The 19875-nt window shown below is 35.8% G+C and overlaps 1 protein-coding gene across 13 annotated transcripts in view; it reads right to left on the bottom strand.

Annotated features, from left to right (window-relative positions):
• TPK1 (thiamin pyrophosphokinase 1) overlaps window positions 1–19875 on the bottom strand; it is a 355873-nt gene that overhangs the window by 276308 nt on the left and 59690 nt on the right. For 11 of the 13 annotated variants that reach the window (XM_063099234.1, XM_063099241.1, XM_063099246.1 and 8 more), the window contains one exon: window positions 7755–7826. The exons of the other annotated variants lie outside the window; for them this stretch is intronic. In XM_063099234.1, coding sequence (XP_062955304.1) covers window positions 7755–7826 — 72 coding nt within the window. The remainder of the gene's footprint in view (window positions 1–7754; window positions 7827–19875) is intronic. 13 annotated transcript variants of the gene reach the window in all.

Here is a 19875-nt window from a genome sequence, read left to right as displayed (position 1 = left end):
TTATACTGTTTCAATCATCTACATGAGTTTAATTCCTTGTTTTTCCATTTATAAGAATTAAAGTGTGAAGTCAGATAGGTCATTTAAACTCTCAATACCTCAGTTTAGTCATCTCAAGAATGGGGATAACAGTATTTAACAGCACTGATAAAGGGTTAAGCAAAATAACCATGCAAATTTCTTAGAGCACTATTTGGCACATGGTAAACACTATCTATGTGTTGCTACTGTTACATTTAGTAGGTGCACAATGGTTATTAAATGATGAATACTAAATTAATTAATTAATTAGTTAATATACTTGAGAGGTAAATTCTGATTAAGGTAGTAATTTACTAAACTACATGGTGGTTGTTAATGGTAAGACGCTCATGCATGAAGTAAATTTTAAAAGAAGAGATACTGCTTAGTAGTAATGCAGGAATATGAGTGAAAGTGGCACTGAACACAGAGATGAAGTCATTCTATCTCATCTCAGTGAATCCTTAGGGGAAAAAAGTTACACAGGGCTTCTTAAAATCTCACAGTATTTGCATTGTAATACCCAGAGTGGTTAAAGATCTAATTCAATATGGGCCACCACCTTGGGGAAGGGAATAGCAGAATATGTCTCTGGCCTCATATCAAACAATATGTACTTTATTCTGTACCACTAATATATTTAAATGTCTTTGATATTTAAATAATCTTTTTGTAGATTCCCAAATATTTCCATGCAAATGGAATAGATCTTTTCTTCCAGCCTTATTTACAGACACTGCAGCTTATACATAGCTATTTTCCTCAATGGACCTGAACCAAGTATGCAAATAGCTCATCAGATCTTTGGCTCAATGTTCACTTAAATGTACACAAAGCACAAGTTCTGTGAAACACTGAACACAGAAAAGGACACAACAGTGTCAATTTGATAGGTTAATAAAATGTGATACTACTGTGAAACTATTACAGAATACTTAAGTGTAAAGACTAAGCTACTCATTACTAGAACAGATGCCTCCCAGATCATCCCAACTGAAATTCAGATATCCTAAAGCATGGCATGTTCCCAGCTGAAGTGATTTGCTGGGTCTTTGCCTGGATGCATTCAAATAATAAAACTGCACATGATATTCTACCTATCCATGTGCTACTCACAACCAGAAATCCCTCAAAGTTACATTCAGGACAACTTCATAAGATGGCAAAGAAGCCTTCCTTGAAGATATCTGTTTCACCTCCATAGAGATTCTGCCACTAGATATACCAAGGAGTTCACACTGCTTGGTTCTGTTGAACATGTTCAAAAATAGGATATTTTCTCCCCTGACAATTCCTCTCCTACTAGCTTAAACAAGTGTTTTGCCCTATCATTTCTCCCACCTCACCCCATTTGGTTTGTTCCAAACATCACCAGCAAACTCTAAACAGATGAATAGAAACCAGACTTTCTCTCTGCAAAACATCTTTCTCTCAGTGAGGTGGTAAAGAGCTTGTTACACCTTCTCACTATCTTTTCTGCTTCCCAAGGGAGGCTTTTTTCCAAAGACTCCAAAGCAGCTATTACTATAAAACTAAAATCTCAGCTTCCGCCAAGGACTCGTACTATTTAAAATAAATAAATTTTTAAAAAATTCAAGATACTTTTCAATCTATAATTGTATACAAATATTAACCAGAGGAAATGTTCTTTAACTCATCCATATTCAAGTAAATGACATAATATTAAAAATAAACCCGCAGATGTATCTAGCCTTGGAACAATTCATTGCAAGGGAGAAACCACTAAGCAATGTGGGGTAGCAATTTAAATACACATATGAACACTAATATTTATCTAACACATCACATTATATAGAGTTTAAAGTAGGGCTAGGGTAAAAATATGTTTCCATCTATTATCATACACTGTGCCATGTGGGAGAACATGAAGGTGAACTCCATCATGTTTCTTGGACTGCTTCCCCAAGATTACACCTTCAGAAGTCTATCAAACTAAATGACTAAATGGCATATTACAAGTGAAATGGAGAAAAACTGCCATGGAGTTAAGTCCTTTACTTCTCCATAACAAATAAATTGTTGGAAAAGGAAAGAATTGTTGAAAATGACAATGTCTGTGTTTCAGGGAAGGCCATTTAAGACCCGAGCATTTTGACTGGGAGAATGATACCATACCTTCCAAGGAACTGGACACGATCAACTATAGGAAAAGAAATACAAAATATTGAATTCATCTCTACATAGTTGATTCAAAGGTCTACAATGACGTTCTACTTATGTTTTCTAGATTTAAGCAATAGTCCACCATCTGCCTAGTACAGAGATAGTATTCTTTGTTTTTGTAATTTTAATTTCTCTCAGTAAGGATACAGCACCACAAAGGATAACACTAAGCCTCCTTAGCAAGGCTAACTATTAACGATGTGCTTAAAGTCCTCAAATTAACCACAAATCAGGCTCTTCACTATGGCTTAATACCAGGCAAATGATATAAGTATATATGTGTATGCTCACTTGCACACAAATAAATTAAACATGGAGCAGATGTTAAACTATATATATATATATATATATATATATATATATATATATATATATATATATATATATATATATATATGATGTTAAATATTTTTAAAAATCCGTAAACATAAGTAGCCTTACAAACTTGGAAGCCATCTTCTTGTTACATTAAAAACTGACATACCAATTGGACACAAATATAAAAGGCATAAAGAATAAAGTAAAACACGCAGTTAAAATATCTACACTAACTGCCATGAAGCATTCAGAGTAACACGGCCTGGCAATCATCATTTTAGGGTCAAGTTCCTATTTAGTAGTAGCATTTCATTTATTACCTTGACAGTTAAAAAATACATATAAAAATAATTTCATTGAAAACAATGAAAAAAAATAAAAGCATAACTCATAGATAATGAATGGAATAACAGTTAATGGGGTTGACACTTTCTTATTATAAACTATGATAGTTTAACTTTTTACAATGCATCCATATTTCCATAATTAAAGATGGAAATCTACAAAAAAATATGAATTTACATGCACAAAAAAAGGTTAATCTACCATTCTCATAAAAAAGTTATTTTTATAGAACCCAACATTTAACTAATCTCTTTGGACAATAATGTCAGAAGACAAGGATACAGCTTAGTTACATAATTATAAATCCTTCTATAAACAAACAATGTATCCTACCATAACACCTTAATCAACAAAGAGTATATATTCCAATAACACTCCAGATGGCATTCAACTATCAAAGGTATAAAACCACAGAAGCAAAAAGAAAGGATACATTTTTGCACATGAGCTATTAGTTAAAAATGAGAGATTAACATAAATGTCACTTCTGACTGGTTGTACCAGGAAACAGCAAATAACCACCTGGGAGTAACAGAGCAGAGAAAAAATCTGAGTGATGGAACTCAAGTTTAGCAGAAGCAGGAAAGCAACCCAATCTAGGGTGAGGACCAGAGAGGAACCTGGGGAAAAAAAGAGAGATTGTGCGTGCACAAGAGAGGACGAGCACGCACCTGCTGCCTACTAACTGGTGCATGTGAGGGCACGAGGATGTCCAGGACGTAGAGTGCATCAAAGACAGACAATGACCTTCATCAACTGCCAGGTTGACCTGCAATAGTTACCCCAGGCTAGTCTCACAGGAACTAAGAACCATCAGCTAAGTACTTGTATCCATTTTCAAGAAGCTCATCCTCAAGAAGACATAAGAGGACACTTGAGAAAAATCTATCCTTACCTGGGGAAGCTAAGTAAGCCTTTGCAAGACATGGCATTTGAGTTGGACCTCCTTAAGGAAGAGTGTAGTTACAATATAAATGAGTAAAAGTCTATTTTAGGCACAACTAAAAATAAATAGCAGTTATATTAGATTAACCATTAAATATATAGTAAGGGGTAGCAGTGGAGATGAGGTCAGAGAAAAAACTTTATTGGAAACTTACCCTTTGAGGGGAAAAAAAAAAAAAAAAAGACCAGACTAGCCCTTTCAGGGTCAGTTTAAGGAATTGCCCTAAGGCAATTTCAAAATTTCAAGGTGATCATCCAAAACCATTTTTTCCTTGAAATGTCTTTAACAGGAATAATACATACAAATAGATATAATAAGATTAAAATAGTGATTGATACCAAGCATAGTAAAGCATAACAATCAATTCAACCAAGCTTTATGTTAAAAAAAAAAAAAATGCCAGGTATCTGATTTCTCTACTTAATAAGAATAAACACATTGGATACCAGAAGTGAGATAAGAAGATTCCACTGAATAGAGAAATGAAAATGAAATAACAAACAAAACAAACAAAAAAACCAAACTACATAACATGAAGTTTGCTAACATTAGTTGAGTTTAACTTCAAATAATCAGGTAAAACAGGCTTACACAAAGGTCTAGAATACATAATTTATGAAAGAAAGTGTTTGGTATGACAAAGCTACTACTGAAGCAAGGTACTCTATAGCACATTTCTGCTTCATTTAAAACTTTAATGGCAATACTAATCATTAGCACAAGAGTAGTATAATTAGTGAAGCAAGTTTATTTAGTCCATTAAAAACAATTTAGGTATGGTATTTTTGTTTTAAAAGCAAGGAAAAAAAAGCATACAGACACGAATAAAATAGAGTCAGTTAACCAACTATTACAATAATATCAGCTCTGAAGAAGCAGGGACAAAGCAAGTTTGTTCTAAGGACGTTCACCTTGGACAGAGCCTCTGACAGGCTCTCATCAGGAACAGGCTGTACCTGTGGACCTCTAACTCCCAATTCTAGCCATAATTGAGGGCCACCAATTACCTCCATAGCCACTAGCTCAATGTTTGACACTGAACGACCTCAATAGGTATCAGTTAATCACAAATGGAACAAAACTAAACACACTGATGTTATAAAATTGAAGATCTTGCTAATATTTTAATTTATGAATGCTATTTATACCTCCTTTTAATTTATAAGAACCACCTGATTTGTTAAATATTTTATGACTTCAGCCTCATCAGAAATGAACCAGGGTATACTGCCCATATCCTTGCATGATTTTAAGGATGGTTACCAGAAAACTGAACAAGAAAAGAAATCAAGTGAAGAAAAATAACTCCTTATTAGAGGAAAAGTGTCACACTGTAGATAAGCATCTAGCATTAACATGATCCGATCATCTATCCATAATCTAATTAATATGGTCACCGCTACTCTGTGGGTCATGTTAAAAAGACAGGGAAAGGCTGTGAACTCATGTTAACCATGAGAACATGTTTTAAGAAGCTGAACTCCTAGAAACCTGATATAAGATCTATCTATATAATCTTATTCCAGGTAAATGCATGTCTTTTAGGTCATTTATTCTTTGCTTTTTAGTTTTAGATAGCTCAGACATCTCTACTACTTCCTTTGAGGACTCTGGTAGCATTGGGACCCCAGTTGAGAATAGCTAACCTACGAGAAATAAGCAGAGCCCCTCTAACACAGACATCCCTATTTTTCCCCCACCTATCACATATTAATACATCTCGGGCTGAGAACGATGTTTACTGAAATGGGAAAGTCTGACAAAAAAAAAATTGGGATAAGAGATCTGAGACCAATATCCATTCACAAACCAATAACCTCTGATGTTATAAAAAAGTTAGATACTAACCACACTTCTGTCTATTCATCTTTCTATCTATAAGCATACCTACCTAAACACTTATTTTATAATCAAATTGAATCTACAAAATGCTGAGACAGGCAGGGATATATATCAAGACTTGTAACCAAGAAAATCACCAAAACTGAATGAGGTAGAAGAGGGAAAACACATTAAAAACCTTTATAATTTTAACCTTTATAAATTTAATCTGCATTGAACCCCTTCCATATGCATCTAAACTAAATTTCATAATTTATATAGCCTAAACATTGCAATATGAAACTAAAAAAAAACTTTCAAAGTAATATTTCCCCTGAAACAAATCCTAGGAAATACCCACTTAGCAGAAGTCCTCGGCATAACATGAAATGTTCAGTTTTATGCAACACTCTTCAAATTTCTCTGCATTTTGAAGCTCATCTTTCATCCCTTTCAACAGCCCAGCCTTCATCCCTCTATTTCCGCTCTTCACAAATCTTCATATCACAGAAGTTACAGAAAATGTTGGGCATATAAGCAAAAGGGTAACAAGGACAGCAGCCTCAAGCCATTACTTACTTGCTAATAGCCACGCCACAATATTGTCTCCTCTCCCACATCTCAATGCTGGCCTATGCTTTCTTCCAAGCCTCTCCTATGTTAAAATCAACAACTAGAGCTGAGAGTCTCCCTATTTCCTTACCTTTACTGGGAAGAAAAGAATTACAAAAGGAGACACTACAAACAATATCACAGCTTCTGTTATGAAAATCACAAAACCCCACTCTTTAGTGTGTATTAATAAACCTGCTTCTTAAGATTAGTTGGTATATGTCAGGTGGGAGACTTTTTCAACTCTAATTCACTGCAGAAAAACTAATGAAATCAGGAAATTCTATCAGCTCAAAAATCTACATAATTTCAAACTATGTGCAAAATAGGATCCTTAACCCCTGCAAAATATGAGACTTCTTAAGATGTAGCTTCGAATATACAAGTATTCCAATAGTCCGTACAGTTACAATTTCCAATAGTCCGTATCAGTGATAATTTTGTCTATTTCTAATGTTTGCAATAAAACACAGTCGCTCACACACTCCCCAAACAAAATAACAAAACTCAATACAATAAATTTAAATAAAAAGGATGTACCTAATCAGTTTATTTAGCATTTACCAGCAATATAAATCACATTAAATTCATTCTTTTATTTACATAATTACTAGCAATCATGTGCCAGACACTGCACTAGGCACTAGAGATGAAGTGACCAAAAAAACCTTCCAGCCTTATGCCATGCAAACAACTAATTAGCAGTGAGTGCTAAGAAAGGCAACTTAATGGTTAAAAAATGTTTTTAACTTTGAGGGCAACATTAGTGCAATTATAACGTGAACTTTTAAGCTGGCTAACTTAAAGTCGGGTAAATTTAGAACACTTACACTGATAACTCAGCAAAACTTACACTGGCTTAAAACTTACACTGATAACTCAGCAAAAGTATCCCTTTGAAAAAAATCTCAAAATTTCACTGAAGAGCAGAGGTTCAAAATAGCAAATGATATTTAAAATTATTTTCTAATCTAGAGTTAATATCATAAAAGTCAAAGAATAATGTAAATAAATAGTTAATAAAGCCTGTTTCTTACATGAAACCACCTAGAAGTATTGTGTAAAACTATCCCATTTTTAACTATATTTTCCAGCATCCCAAGAGATTCTGATATACTGACATGTCTTCTTTTTTTTGATTTTGCAAATCAGATCACTCTGCAGATAAGATTATTACCAGATGCTGTGACAAATGAGGCATGTGGAAGCTTTTTTGCTATCACTAGTGCCAAAGACATTTACACCTGAACAAACACTTGTTGAGTATTCAGGATTAATATCCACAGTTCTGAAATGCAGTAGAGTATTCTGTTTTGGGTGTCGATGCTGTGGATATATATAAACAGGTTAACAGAGAAGCAATAATGAATTCTACTGATAACTTAATCACCTTATCATAAATTCCATTTTTGGGGGTTTCAGTTAATTTCCAGGTTACTTAATAGTCCTGTTAGTCAATCCCAAATAAAGTTGAAAAGCAAAGAAATATAAATGCTAATTGGATTACCTTTGTTCCAAAGATGACGAAAACATTTGTCCAGAGGCTGATTAAGAATCACAAGGCAGTACTTCATATTCGCTATAGGGAGAAAAAGCAAGATAAAATATGTAAGTGAACTAAGTTTTTTGTTCTCCTTATTTGGGTCTGGAATCATACCCTACTAATCCAGATTTTCTGTATACACATAGCTCAATTTCAACCATAGCTAATTTCTCATACCTTAATATTAAAAGAAATCATATTTTAACAGGACCTACTTTATTCAGTATGTCTGTTACATTACAATGTTGCTAAGGAATTTATTACAACAATCCATCATAAAAATAGAGTAAACTTCATTTTGTGGGGGGTGAGGAACAGAAATGCTGTTGATAAGAATTGTTCTCCTTATGGTACACCCACCACTTTGATACAACTACCTTTCCACCTGGCTGGTTTTATATCATCCTGACATTATTCACCAAGTAGTGTGAGTCTAGTGGGTGTGTATTTTCACATTCATTTTCATTCACTTATATTCTCTCTTTCTCTCTCTTTTCTTCCCTCCATCCCTACCCTATCTTGAACTTTCCAATGCAAAACTCTGTATGTTTTTTTAAAAAATCCTAGGAGGTCTTTTCATGATACTTATCCAGATTCTTAGAGGACACTCCAAAGACTAAGAAAGACTCAACAATCATTACACACCTTTTATAACGTACTTTAAATAGTGCAAAGCAAAAATGCAATAAGGCTGTTGAAAATCTGTCATTCAGCTCGGTCCAAGTACTCTCCATTTCATTTATGAAAAAGAAATATTTGTTTGCTGATAAGAAAAATTAATTGTTTTTTTAAGCAATCTCACTGTTAGGAATAAAACAAGATAAGGAAATGAAAAGGGTATGTCATCATCCACAACAAAAGTGCCGATTACATACCAAGCACTGGGAGTACAAAGGGAAATCAGATTACAGCCTAGCTGTGAGATAAGACATATATAATAAAGATGATTTATTCAACAATACAATGCAATGCAAGTAAATAAAGGGTGACGGATAAATAGATAAATCACAGCAGGAGTTCAAAGGCTAGGAAGCCAATAAGGTCTGGTGTCATCCTAGAAATCTCTGTAAAATGTATTTTTTTAAACTTGATCTTACAAAGAAAAAGAAGTTGGAAAGAATAAATGAAAGAACATTCCAGACAAGGAAAACAGCCTACAGAGAAAACAAGAACCTCGGACATCAATACTAACATCACAAATTTTGAACACAATACATATGATGAGAAATTTAAGTTGAGGCACTCAGGAAGTATTTAAGAGTGAAGCAGAAATGAGCGGTAAAAGCAGTTTATGTATATTTGGGAACCACCATATAGAGCTAACAGCTTGAAGGTAGAAGAGTAGACTGGCTGCTGAAATGTTATGGGCAGAGAAAAAAGAAGAAAGGGCAGAGAGAGGAAAGAATAAAGGACGAAGGTAAAATTGTTGTGTTTTTGCTCACCATTGCAGAGCAGAAGGAGGTCAGCAAAGGTAATGCAGAAGGAAAAGCCAGAAGGTGAAAGAACCAAGAGGGTACTGCCAAGAATGCACTGTCAATAACACAGCATGCTATAGAGAAGTCAAGGAGACTAAGCAATGATAAGAGGCAGATGGAGTTAAAAGCATATCCCAAAGGAAAATCTGAAAATGCACAGAAGGAGAATCAAAACAGTAAAAAGACCAAGGAGTTAGTAAACAGTGAGGAGATTAAGGAGGAATAGATACTTCTTAAAATATAAAAAGTGAACTGTGAGGAATTTTGAAAAAGGGCAGCAAAGTCAAGGGAAAGCAGTTTAAATACAGAAACAATCTTATATTCTAAATGGGGAGGGAAGAGAAAGAAGGGGAGTTCTCCACTGATCCCTTCAGCAGGTATTTACAGAGCACAAAGTGCCCCCATCAGGCGTACAAGCTATTGATAAAAAGAGGTTGAGACTGAGGCACATGAAGACGTACTGTGGAGACGAACGAAACTGAGGTGCAGTATGATTTATTCATTGACAAGAAAATAAAAACAAATTAAGAGAGGAGACTACGGAATTAGAGTGGAATGTGGAAAACTCTGAAACAACCGCTATAAGAAACAGATTAGAGGATCTGACAATCCAAAATTTTAAAAATAGAAATGCAATTGGGGTTAACTAACAAATATACAACATCATATCTGTCTATAATTTTAGGACTTTTCCCACTGACTCTGGGGAGTAGGAGTAGGTATAAACAAACAGGCTGGTGAAAACAGCTGGTTTTGACAACTGGCAAAATCATTAGTCAAGAGGTGAAGGGAATCTAGGGTGTTTATTTGGGCAGCTTTGAAATGATTGGGGCAGAGACCAGTAATGGCCTCTTCTTTAGTAATAAAATCCTGAGGGATTTTTTGTTTGACTGTTTTGCTTTCTGTTTTTTGTTTGCTTGTTTGTTTTACTGGGCACACTACTTTCCAGGTTGAAAACACTACATATCACAGAGGCCCTTGCAGGAAAATGTGGTCATTATAGAAGCTTTATATGTTACTTCAAGGGAGTCTCCTTTAAAGTGGAGGGGGATTTTTCCTGGGCTTCTTTCCTTCCTCCATCCTGTCATCGGCAGCCAGGATCAATGAATTCACTGAACGAAATTTTAGCCACCACCTTGGATCATAAGAACAAGGGCAACAGTGTGAAAGAACCTAGGTTGCTGATGATTTCATGAATCCTGCATTCCAGCACTGCATTGCTTGCCTCCAGACTTGTTTTAAGTGAAAAATAACTTTCAAGTCCTGTTGGCCTTAATTCTGGAAAGCTTTCCTGGAAGCAATAAGCCCTACTGTAAACTCAGGAGCCAGGACTGGAAATAGAGCCCCTGTCACTACTTTCTGAGAACATACTGAAAGGTAGTGAGACTGCGAATCAGTTTTCTTCCTCCTTTTCTCTTTCTTTCTTTCTTTCCTTCCTTCCTTCCTTTCTTCCCTCCCAGTGGTTCTCAAATCACCCAGGGATGTTTGTGAGACATGTAAATTTTGGCACCCTCTCACATCTTATCTCTGGGCATGAGACATGGGAATCTGCATTTTACAAGCAGGTTATGCTCACAGGTGGCCCACAGATTACACTTTGAGAAATGCTGCTTTGTTAGCATCAATCTAGTTCCTAAAACCCAGGTGGTGCTTATTTCATAAGCTAAAATCTATCATCACAGCAAGGGGCAGCAAAGCTTAACAGTGCTGGCCAGTTCATTTGTTCTTTCAAACAATATGTTGTAAGCCCTGAACTAAGTGCTGGGGATACAAAAACAAAAAGAATACACTTCTATTTTGTTTAAATCACTGTTATTTGGGGTTTCCATATTCCATAGAGAGAATGGAATTCTCTCATTTTAATATATGTAGTGATCACAGTCCAGGATGGGGTAAGGTAAAAATGACCTAGATAGGAATTGGAAATGACTCTAAAGAAGGGTAGGCAGCATGAAAATGCAGGAAGGGAAACATTCACTCACTCATTCAACCTGGAGGGAGCTTTAGTATAAGAGATTTAGAGCCTGGCACATGGTAAGTGCTCAATGAGATGCTAATGGCAGGGAGCTAATAATATGGATAAACCAATGGTCCTTTTCTCTTTGACAAGGCCAACGCTGCCAAAGGAGACATTCAATAATATTGTATGCATGTTTAAATGAATAAACGAAACTGCTTTCTGTTATTGATTTTTTGATATATGAACTCAGTATTTTTGTGGCTCACAGAGCAATGTGGTAAGAGGGGGAATGGCAATATTATCCATATTACGGTTCCTTTAAACCATAAAGGTAATATCCATAAAAGCATTTCATTTTTGAAAAGAATGAAGCAATATGAAAATGTTGGCATAGTTATGATTTAATAATGATGTTATTAACAATAAAGAATTAACTACATCAGCTATTTCTGTACATAACATCCATGTTATGCTGTTTTTATATATAAAGTTATTTAGGTTATAGGACCTGATATTCTTTCCTCTTCTAATCTAGTTTAGTTTTCTAATAGAATGTGATAATCTCTCCTTTTCTAATCTCATCTCGTCTGGAATCATAACTAGATGAAGTCAGTACGGCATTTATTTTACATCCAAAGCCCTTAGGATTCCTAATCCATAGCAGGCTGCAGAAAAAGTAGGTCTAGAACCACTGTAGTTCCTAAATAGTGTACGTGAGTATCTCAACACAGACAGTCCACCACAATGTAGCTCCCTATCATTCTCAGATACTTAATCGTGGGACAATGCTTCTGAGTCTAAATACTCAGGAATTTAGAAAGAGTTCAGAAACCAAGGAAGTAAGGAAATTAACAGTCATATTTCAAGTATTTCTCAAGCTGTCACATTGTTGCTGTTCCTGGGTTATGCAAAAAGATTTAATTAAAAGACTATGAAGAACTTCTTCATTATGTTATCAAGACTACAATTTTTTTTAAATCAGGTGTCCTAGGACAATCTCAAAGACAAATGTAGGTACAGATGGCAGGAGTTCAAGTGTAACGGTAACAAAACTTTTTCATTATCTCTAAAAATGTATATTGCATGCACTCCACTTTAAAGAATAAAGAAAAACATAGTCTTGCCCATTCGAATGTTAAGTCAAAAGTCCTCAATTGTTTTCTCAAAGAGGTTTTAATTAAAGATGAAAAAAATCTCTGATTGTGAATATATTGAAACCAATATGCTCCGAATTGCATGGAAATCCTGAATTAAGTAAAATGGTCCAAGCTTATGACATGAAAATGAAAATGAGGGTCAAGTCATCAGCTTTGGGCTAAAAAGGGAAAAGACCCTGTAAAGGTTAAGGACTAGTTAAAATCAGCATGTTCAGATGTCAGTAAAGGGAGACAAGCATCCCACCTCTCTACTGTATGTAGTTATCTCTCCCCTACTATATTAATTAAAAAAAAAAAAAAAAGCCATGCCTTTTTGGAGAAATGGCTAATTCTACGATTAAGGAAGAAAATACACAAGATGAACCTGGAGGATCAGGTAGTGCCACAAAGAAAGGAAGCAGTCCCCCACAACAAACAAAGAAACCAACCCACATCAATAGGACCGTGTCAAAAGGGCACAACAGCCAACTGAAAGAGCTCCCTCTGGCCCGATGTCCAAAACTGGAATAATTTGAACCACAAAATAAATAAAGTAGTATTGGATTACAACTCAAAGTATAAAAATAAATATCTATGAGTCTGTCCTGATATAACAAAATGCTGAATTAATTAATAAATGGAGAGAGGGGATAAATCTCCCAGGCTTAAGAATTCCAAATAAATGATGTAGATGGATGTTCCACCCTAAAGGACGGGAAGCACAGCTGTTGGCTGTACACAGCGGAGTGTGGGCTGCACATGGTAACTTCCTTGCAAAGAAAATATATGAAGAGTGGAAAAAAATCTCTATAGTGGAGAAATCTGATAAACCCTACTTCAGCGTGGCAGTCAAGGTCAACATCAACAGTCGTAAGTCATTTTGATAGCATGTACCCTTGACCTGATGTGACAAAATGACACTCTATCTCTGTGGTCTTCCTTCCCAAAACCCACAGTAACCCCAGTTGATTCAGGAGAAAAATATCAGATACATTCCAATGAAGGAGCATCGTACAAAATGCCTCAACACTCCTCAAAACTCCAAGGTCATCAAAAACAAGGAAAGTCTGAGAAACTGCCACAGCCAAGAGGCGTCTAAGAGGATATGACAACTAAATATAATGTGGTATCCTGGATGGGATCCTGGCACAGAAAAGGAACATTAGGTAAAAACCAGGGAAATCTGAATAAACCATGGAACTAATAATAAGATAATAATATTGTATCAATATTGGTTCATTCATTATAACAAATGTACCTTACTAATGTCAGATGTTAATATAGAGAACACTGGGCAGGGGGGCTATATGAGAACTCTCTGTACTATCTTCTCAATTTTTCTGTAAATCTATTAATTTTTTTTAAAGCCCTGGGGCAAGGACAAAAAACACGACTGAAAACTATTCCATAAAGAATCCATTCAGTGACTACTCCATGGGGCAAAGTTGTTTACCCTCATGACAGAAGCCCAAAAGTCTGTTTGGACTTCAGGAATAAAGCCAAGAAAAAACCCACTCTGCCAGAAGGCAAAGATAATTCTATACCATCTTTAGAAAACTTAATTATATCAAGACTTTATTTTAATAAAGAAAGTAAAACAAGGACTACAGAGCTTTTAAAGCTCAAGAAGATCAATTTCTTTTTGTTTCAGATCTCTAAGAATGAAAACTATTTGACTTATATCCAGAGGTAGACCCTATTCACATCTTTAAATCAATGATCTCAAAAATGCAGCCATGCAACTCAGGAGCAGAAGGTTTATGTACTTTCTACATTAAAAAGAAAAATAAATTAGGAGTTAATGGTATTTAATGTGCAGACAAGCATGAGGGCCTCACTTGTCCTCTGGGAGACGGTCACAGGTTACCTACTATGAATGAGATCTCCTAAGGACCAGCGTGTCCTCCACCACACAAAGGCATGAGCACTACACCTCACACACTTCTCTTTCAGTATGTAAAGATGACTTGCAGTTTACCTGTGTCCAGTAAAGTAAAAGTACAGATTATTTAGTTTTACATAAACTAATTTTCACAAAATAAGTTAAGTAGCTTAAACATGTTCTTCAACACATACTGAGGAAAATGCAAATTCTGTAAAAGCATAATCATACACATAAATGGCAGAACTGATCATTCCTACCTCCTAGGCCTAGCTCTTAACAAGCTTCAAATAGGTTCTAACCAACTCTGGCAAGAACTAAACTGAAGGTAGAAAGGAAGGAAGAAAGGCAGGGATGGAAATTATAAAAAGATATAAACTCTAGATTAACATCAATTACCACGAATGATAAATTCACCGTTAAGTACACAGATCAGGTCTCAACCACTCTGTATATCAGAAGCACAGATTTAAAAGAAAAATTAAAAAAGCCAATCTTCTCCCTTAAAGATTCTGATTCAACATGACAGTAGTAGGGACTGTGCATCATGGTTAAACTATTTTTTAAAGAGTCTAATGGGTAACCAAAGTTGAGACCATTGGTATGGTGCATTGTAATATTAGCTGATGATAGTATAATGCCTTCATAAACAGCAATGTTACTTTGAAATATTGTTCATTCCATTGTCATCTCACTCTTTTTAATTGCTGTTTTCTAAAAATGTTAAATATAAATATCACACAATATTATATATAAATTTTTATAAATAAATGCGTTACCTTTTTTAAAACTGATATGAAATCCAAAAACAAGGATTGAAGACCAGTACTCTAAATTAAAATATATTACACAGTTTACAACAGAAAATAATATTACTGAAATTCATTGGCAAGTTTTCTAGTGTTTATATATTCTGCTTAAAAGAAAAAAAAAAAAAAACACTGGAACTCAGATAAAATCAATATTAGCCAAAATGCATGCCAGTCATTATTCATAGCTATTCTGTCAAAGGACCAAAAACCATTATTTTGAATCTCTCATCCCTAAAAACTATTTCAATTAAACAAGGAAAACTCTAGGGCACCGAGTTTCATATTCATATTGCACAAACTTCTATATTTAAGCACAGGTTTTTGATTTAAGTGAGAACAGGGAAATCAAAATTGTCAGGTCAATTCATTCTCTGAGGAAATAAATTACATGAGGACAACGCAGAACTATTAAAAAACCCTGAACAAACGTTAAAATAATTGAATTACCAATGGACTAAAAAGAATTGGTAAGTCGTGTATAAGAAATTGCTTCACAGAAAGTAAACAAAGAGGAGAAATAAACAGGTACTTCCTTGAGAAATTTTTCTTGCCCTCCCTCAAGAGTGACCACGTGGTATACCCCAGTCACACCGGCATAATAATAAATTGTGTCCCCTTCCATTAGCAAAGTGGTCTGGTTTGGTTAAATTATGTGGTCACTCTATCCTTCATCATCTTTGGCTTCCTCCCCATCTCTCTGTTCCAGTCTTTAGCAAAACTCACTTCAGGGAGGCATCCATCCCACCACATGCTGGAAATAATGCTGGTCAGGGCCACTGGTGACCTCCTACCATAAAATTCAATGGCTAATTCTCCATTTTCATCTTGCCCAACACATCTCAGTAACATGACAGAGTAGATCACTGCTTGAATCCTTCCTTCTTGAATCATGTTTGTCCCTTGACTTCTTGGGAAACACGCTATGCTGGATCTCCTCCTGCACGACTGACCACTCCTTCTCAGTCTCTGGCTGCTTACTCCTCCTCTGAGCAGAAAGCACTCAATAAATGTTGAGTATCTCTAGCGTCTATATGTAGCAGTGTGCTAGGTGTCAATCCTTGGGCCTTTTCTCAATCTATACCACTTCCCAAGTAATCTACTCCAGTCTTCAAATACCATCTATAATGGTTTCTTCCATAATCATGTCTCCAGTTTGGGGTTTCCCTCCTAACCTCCAGAAATATATAGCTGACTGCCTATTCAATGACTCCACATTAATAGCTAACAGACATCTCTAACTTGACATGTCTAAAATTAAACGCCTCCATCCAAACCTACTCTGTCCACAGGACAGCCCATCCCAATACCACATCCACCTCTAACTCCCTTTTCCACATGAACATTTTTCATCTCCACATTGTCTAACTGGCCTCCCTGCTTCCACATTTGCTTCTCTTTTGCTCTGTTCTCCACACAGCAGACAAATGACTCTTGTTAAAATATAGTTAGATCAAGTCACTTCCCTGTTCATAAAACTCCACTGGCTTCCTTTCATAGTAAAAGTCAAATTTGTAACAAATCACCTGTAAGGCCCTACATGACCTAGCTTCACTTTCTCTCCTATCACCCTCCTTCTCTCTGTCTCTGTCTGTCTCTCTGTCTCCTCCACTGATCTCCTTGTTGCTCCTCATATCAAGCACAATTCCACCTTTTACACCTGACTGTAGATAGCTATATATTCAGTGAGTGTCTCGTTTTCTCTTTCACAAATCCTTCAGGTCTTTGCTCAAATGTTTATACCACAGAACTTCCTTGACAAACTCCCACTCCTTGCTAGTACTCACTCTAAACCTGATTTGCTTTTTCTAATAAAGTTATTACCAGTATGTACATTTATTCTTTTTTCTGTCTGTCTCCCCACCTACAACATAAGCTCCTGAACCCATTCCCTAAAACAGTGCCACATACCTAGTAGGCACTCAATAAGCATCTGCTGAGTAGCTCTTCCAACACTGATTTTATTCCCATTTAGAATAAATTGAGTCCCAGCTACCTTCTCTAATAATCAAGCAATTCCTCTTAATTTCTCTAGGTTCCTTCCTTTGGTTGTGTGCCCAATACAATTCCTCGCAGAATGAAATCACTCCCTGCTAAGACCCAATGGCCCTTTCTAGGTCCTGAAGCTCTGAGTACTACTCTTAAATTAATATACAAAATGTGCCAAGAAGGATACTAGAAAAGACAGAGACAACAATCAATCATCTTGCCTTCAAACAGCTAAATGGTGTTTTGATCATCAAGCTCAAGAAGTATCTAATGAAACGAGAGATGGTTCACAGAAGTGCAACTACATAACTAAAGAGTCTGGAAATATTTTCTCTGAGAATAGATTAAGTCTTCTCAAACTAAATAGATGTTTACATTTAGTGTCTATTTAGCGAAGAAAGAAATCCACATAACATGCCTTGAGCCCTACAAACCTGAGTCATTCAAACTTATTGTTGTCATTCAGCTTTCAGGCTGAAAGTGTAAATAGATTCTGAACTGTTACATCAATTTCCATCTGAGAGCATTAGTTCCCGTGATGCAACTGTAATGGGCCTGTCCAAGTTTAGTAATCCTAATGTAATAAAATCTATGCCTCTATGAACGAAACACCCGCAATAAATTCTCACAAGAATCCACATATGCCAGAAATGCATGTTAATCAAGAAAAAGAATACTTTGTGTTTTACAATTAGTAAACTTCGTGAGTAGAATGGGGTGGGGGGGGAAGCCCGACAATGTTTTGAGTCTTTCTTGAAATAAAAGTGGAAGGCTAAACAAAAAAATGTTTTTTGGTTTTTGGTTTTTTTACCCTTGCAAAGGTTAGCCACACTCTTGATCCCAATAAACACATTCTCACCGTAACCCACATGAGTGAAGCTGAGTACTTTATCTTGGCACACTGACACCTCTGGAGTTGCTGACAGAGTACAAAGCTGCCCCATCTACTGTCCCTTGCCCTGTTGACCTGGGCCACTATAAACTGTGTTTCCTGTCAATCAAGAAAATCAATCACTGCCTAGCAAACTGTAGATGTAATGCCATAACCCTAAGGGTTCCCCATAAAGTACTAAAAAATTATACTCCATCACATCAGTTTTGACATGTTGACAGCTGGGACCACAATAGTCTTCACACTTGAGAAGTCAGTTCAAAATGCTTTCTGAAGGCAGAATACATATAAGTTTGGAACGTGCTTCTAAAACAGAGAGCCAAACTTTCATATTTAGGCTGCTCCTGCAACCTCAACCCATTTCTAACCACATCAAAAAATACAGAATCTCTTCAAGGCCAGCAATGAAAGGAAGGCCAAAGAGGTTCAACAGGCCAGTAAACACTCCCTATCTAGACATTCTACTTGGGTTTGCTTAGGTGTAGTGGAAATTGTTTGGGGGACTAAAACTGTCACATACAACAATACTAATAATAAATAATGATAGCATGGAGACATCTTTTTTTTCTTTTTTAAAATATTCCTTTAGGGCCAAGCCCGTGGCACACTCAGGAGAGTGCAGCGCTGGGAGCGCAGCGACGCTCCCGCCGCGGGTTCGGATCCTATCTAGGAATGGCCGGTGCGCTCACTGGCTGAGTGCCGGTCACGAAAAGGACAAAAAAAAAATAAAATAAAATAAAATAAAATAAAATATGCCTTTAAAAGGATTTTGTCTTGAGTCATGCCAATATGTATAATCAAAATAAGTCCAAGCTAAGATAAATTGGTCATATTTAAACAACAGCCTGATGTTCTCTGAAACCTGTAATTTGAGAGTAGAAAACAGCCAACAATTATTTGTACTTACAGAGTTTACAAAGCACTTTCAACTGCCTTCTTTAATTGACATTGGTTACATAACACACTACCATGTAAACAAAGTACTTCCAAATAAAACAGAAGTCTTTTTATTTGCTTCATTTTTTAAAAAGAAACTGTATAGATTTAAATTCAAAAGAACTGTGTATCGTGAATGAATTCTGATTACACAGATACAGCCCACTTTATCAAGAGTTAGACCCATACTGGAGAAAATCTTACTAAACCCAAAGTAGACAAACATTTTTATCTCATAGGCACTGAGGACTTTTAGAGAAATTAAGAAGAGATTCTACTATCAGTAGGGAGAGCTTTGACACCCACAGATGAGTTGCACTAGGCCTCAGGTAAGCACTCTGGCACCTCAGTGTTCCTTAATCCTAGCCAGGACCAGATGAAGTAAACAGAATAGGTCAGGTTTCTCTACAACAGTGTTTTTTTGTTTTCTTTTTTTTTTCATAGAATATACACAAAATAGATTGCTAAGCAAGGATATTCAAAGGTTTGGTTTTGTCTTTAATAGAAAAAGGATGGAAAGAATCCAAAAACCATGGATGGAATTGTGCCATAGCCCACACAGTGGAACAGTAATAAATGGGAAAGCAAGGTGCAAATAACAAAGATGTTACATTAGCATCAATGTAAATTTTTTAAATAATATATACATATATTTGTGCATGTGTCAAGAATATCTGTCAAGGAGGAAAACTGTTAGCTGGAGCAGAAAAGTGGAAGGATTACTTTACACCTCTTACTCTTGTATCTTATGAATTTAGCACCCCATGATTGTACTATATTATCAGAAAAAGTATATATCTATATAATACAGATATAGATATATAATTTTAAAAATAAGTGTGTGTGTGTGTGTGTATAAATTTTAAAATAAGTAAAATAAAAGTCTCTACCAATGTAAAAGAAAGAAACCTGTCCAGGCAATGTGCCCCACCCTTAGGAAGTTGTTGGCCAACAACCCTTAAACATCACTTTGGAATATAACAAAGGATCAGTAAAAATTAAAATC

The sequence above is a fragment of the Cynocephalus volans genome, chromosome 6 (assembly GCF_027409185.1).
Source record: "Cynocephalus volans isolate mCynVol1 chromosome 6, mCynVol1.pri, whole genome shotgun sequence".
NCBI lineage: Eukaryota > Metazoa > Chordata > Mammalia > Dermoptera > Cynocephalidae > Cynocephalus > Cynocephalus volans.
The sequence above is the reverse complement of the archived record's forward strand: the minus strand, read 5'-3'. Positions and strand labels throughout refer to the sequence as shown.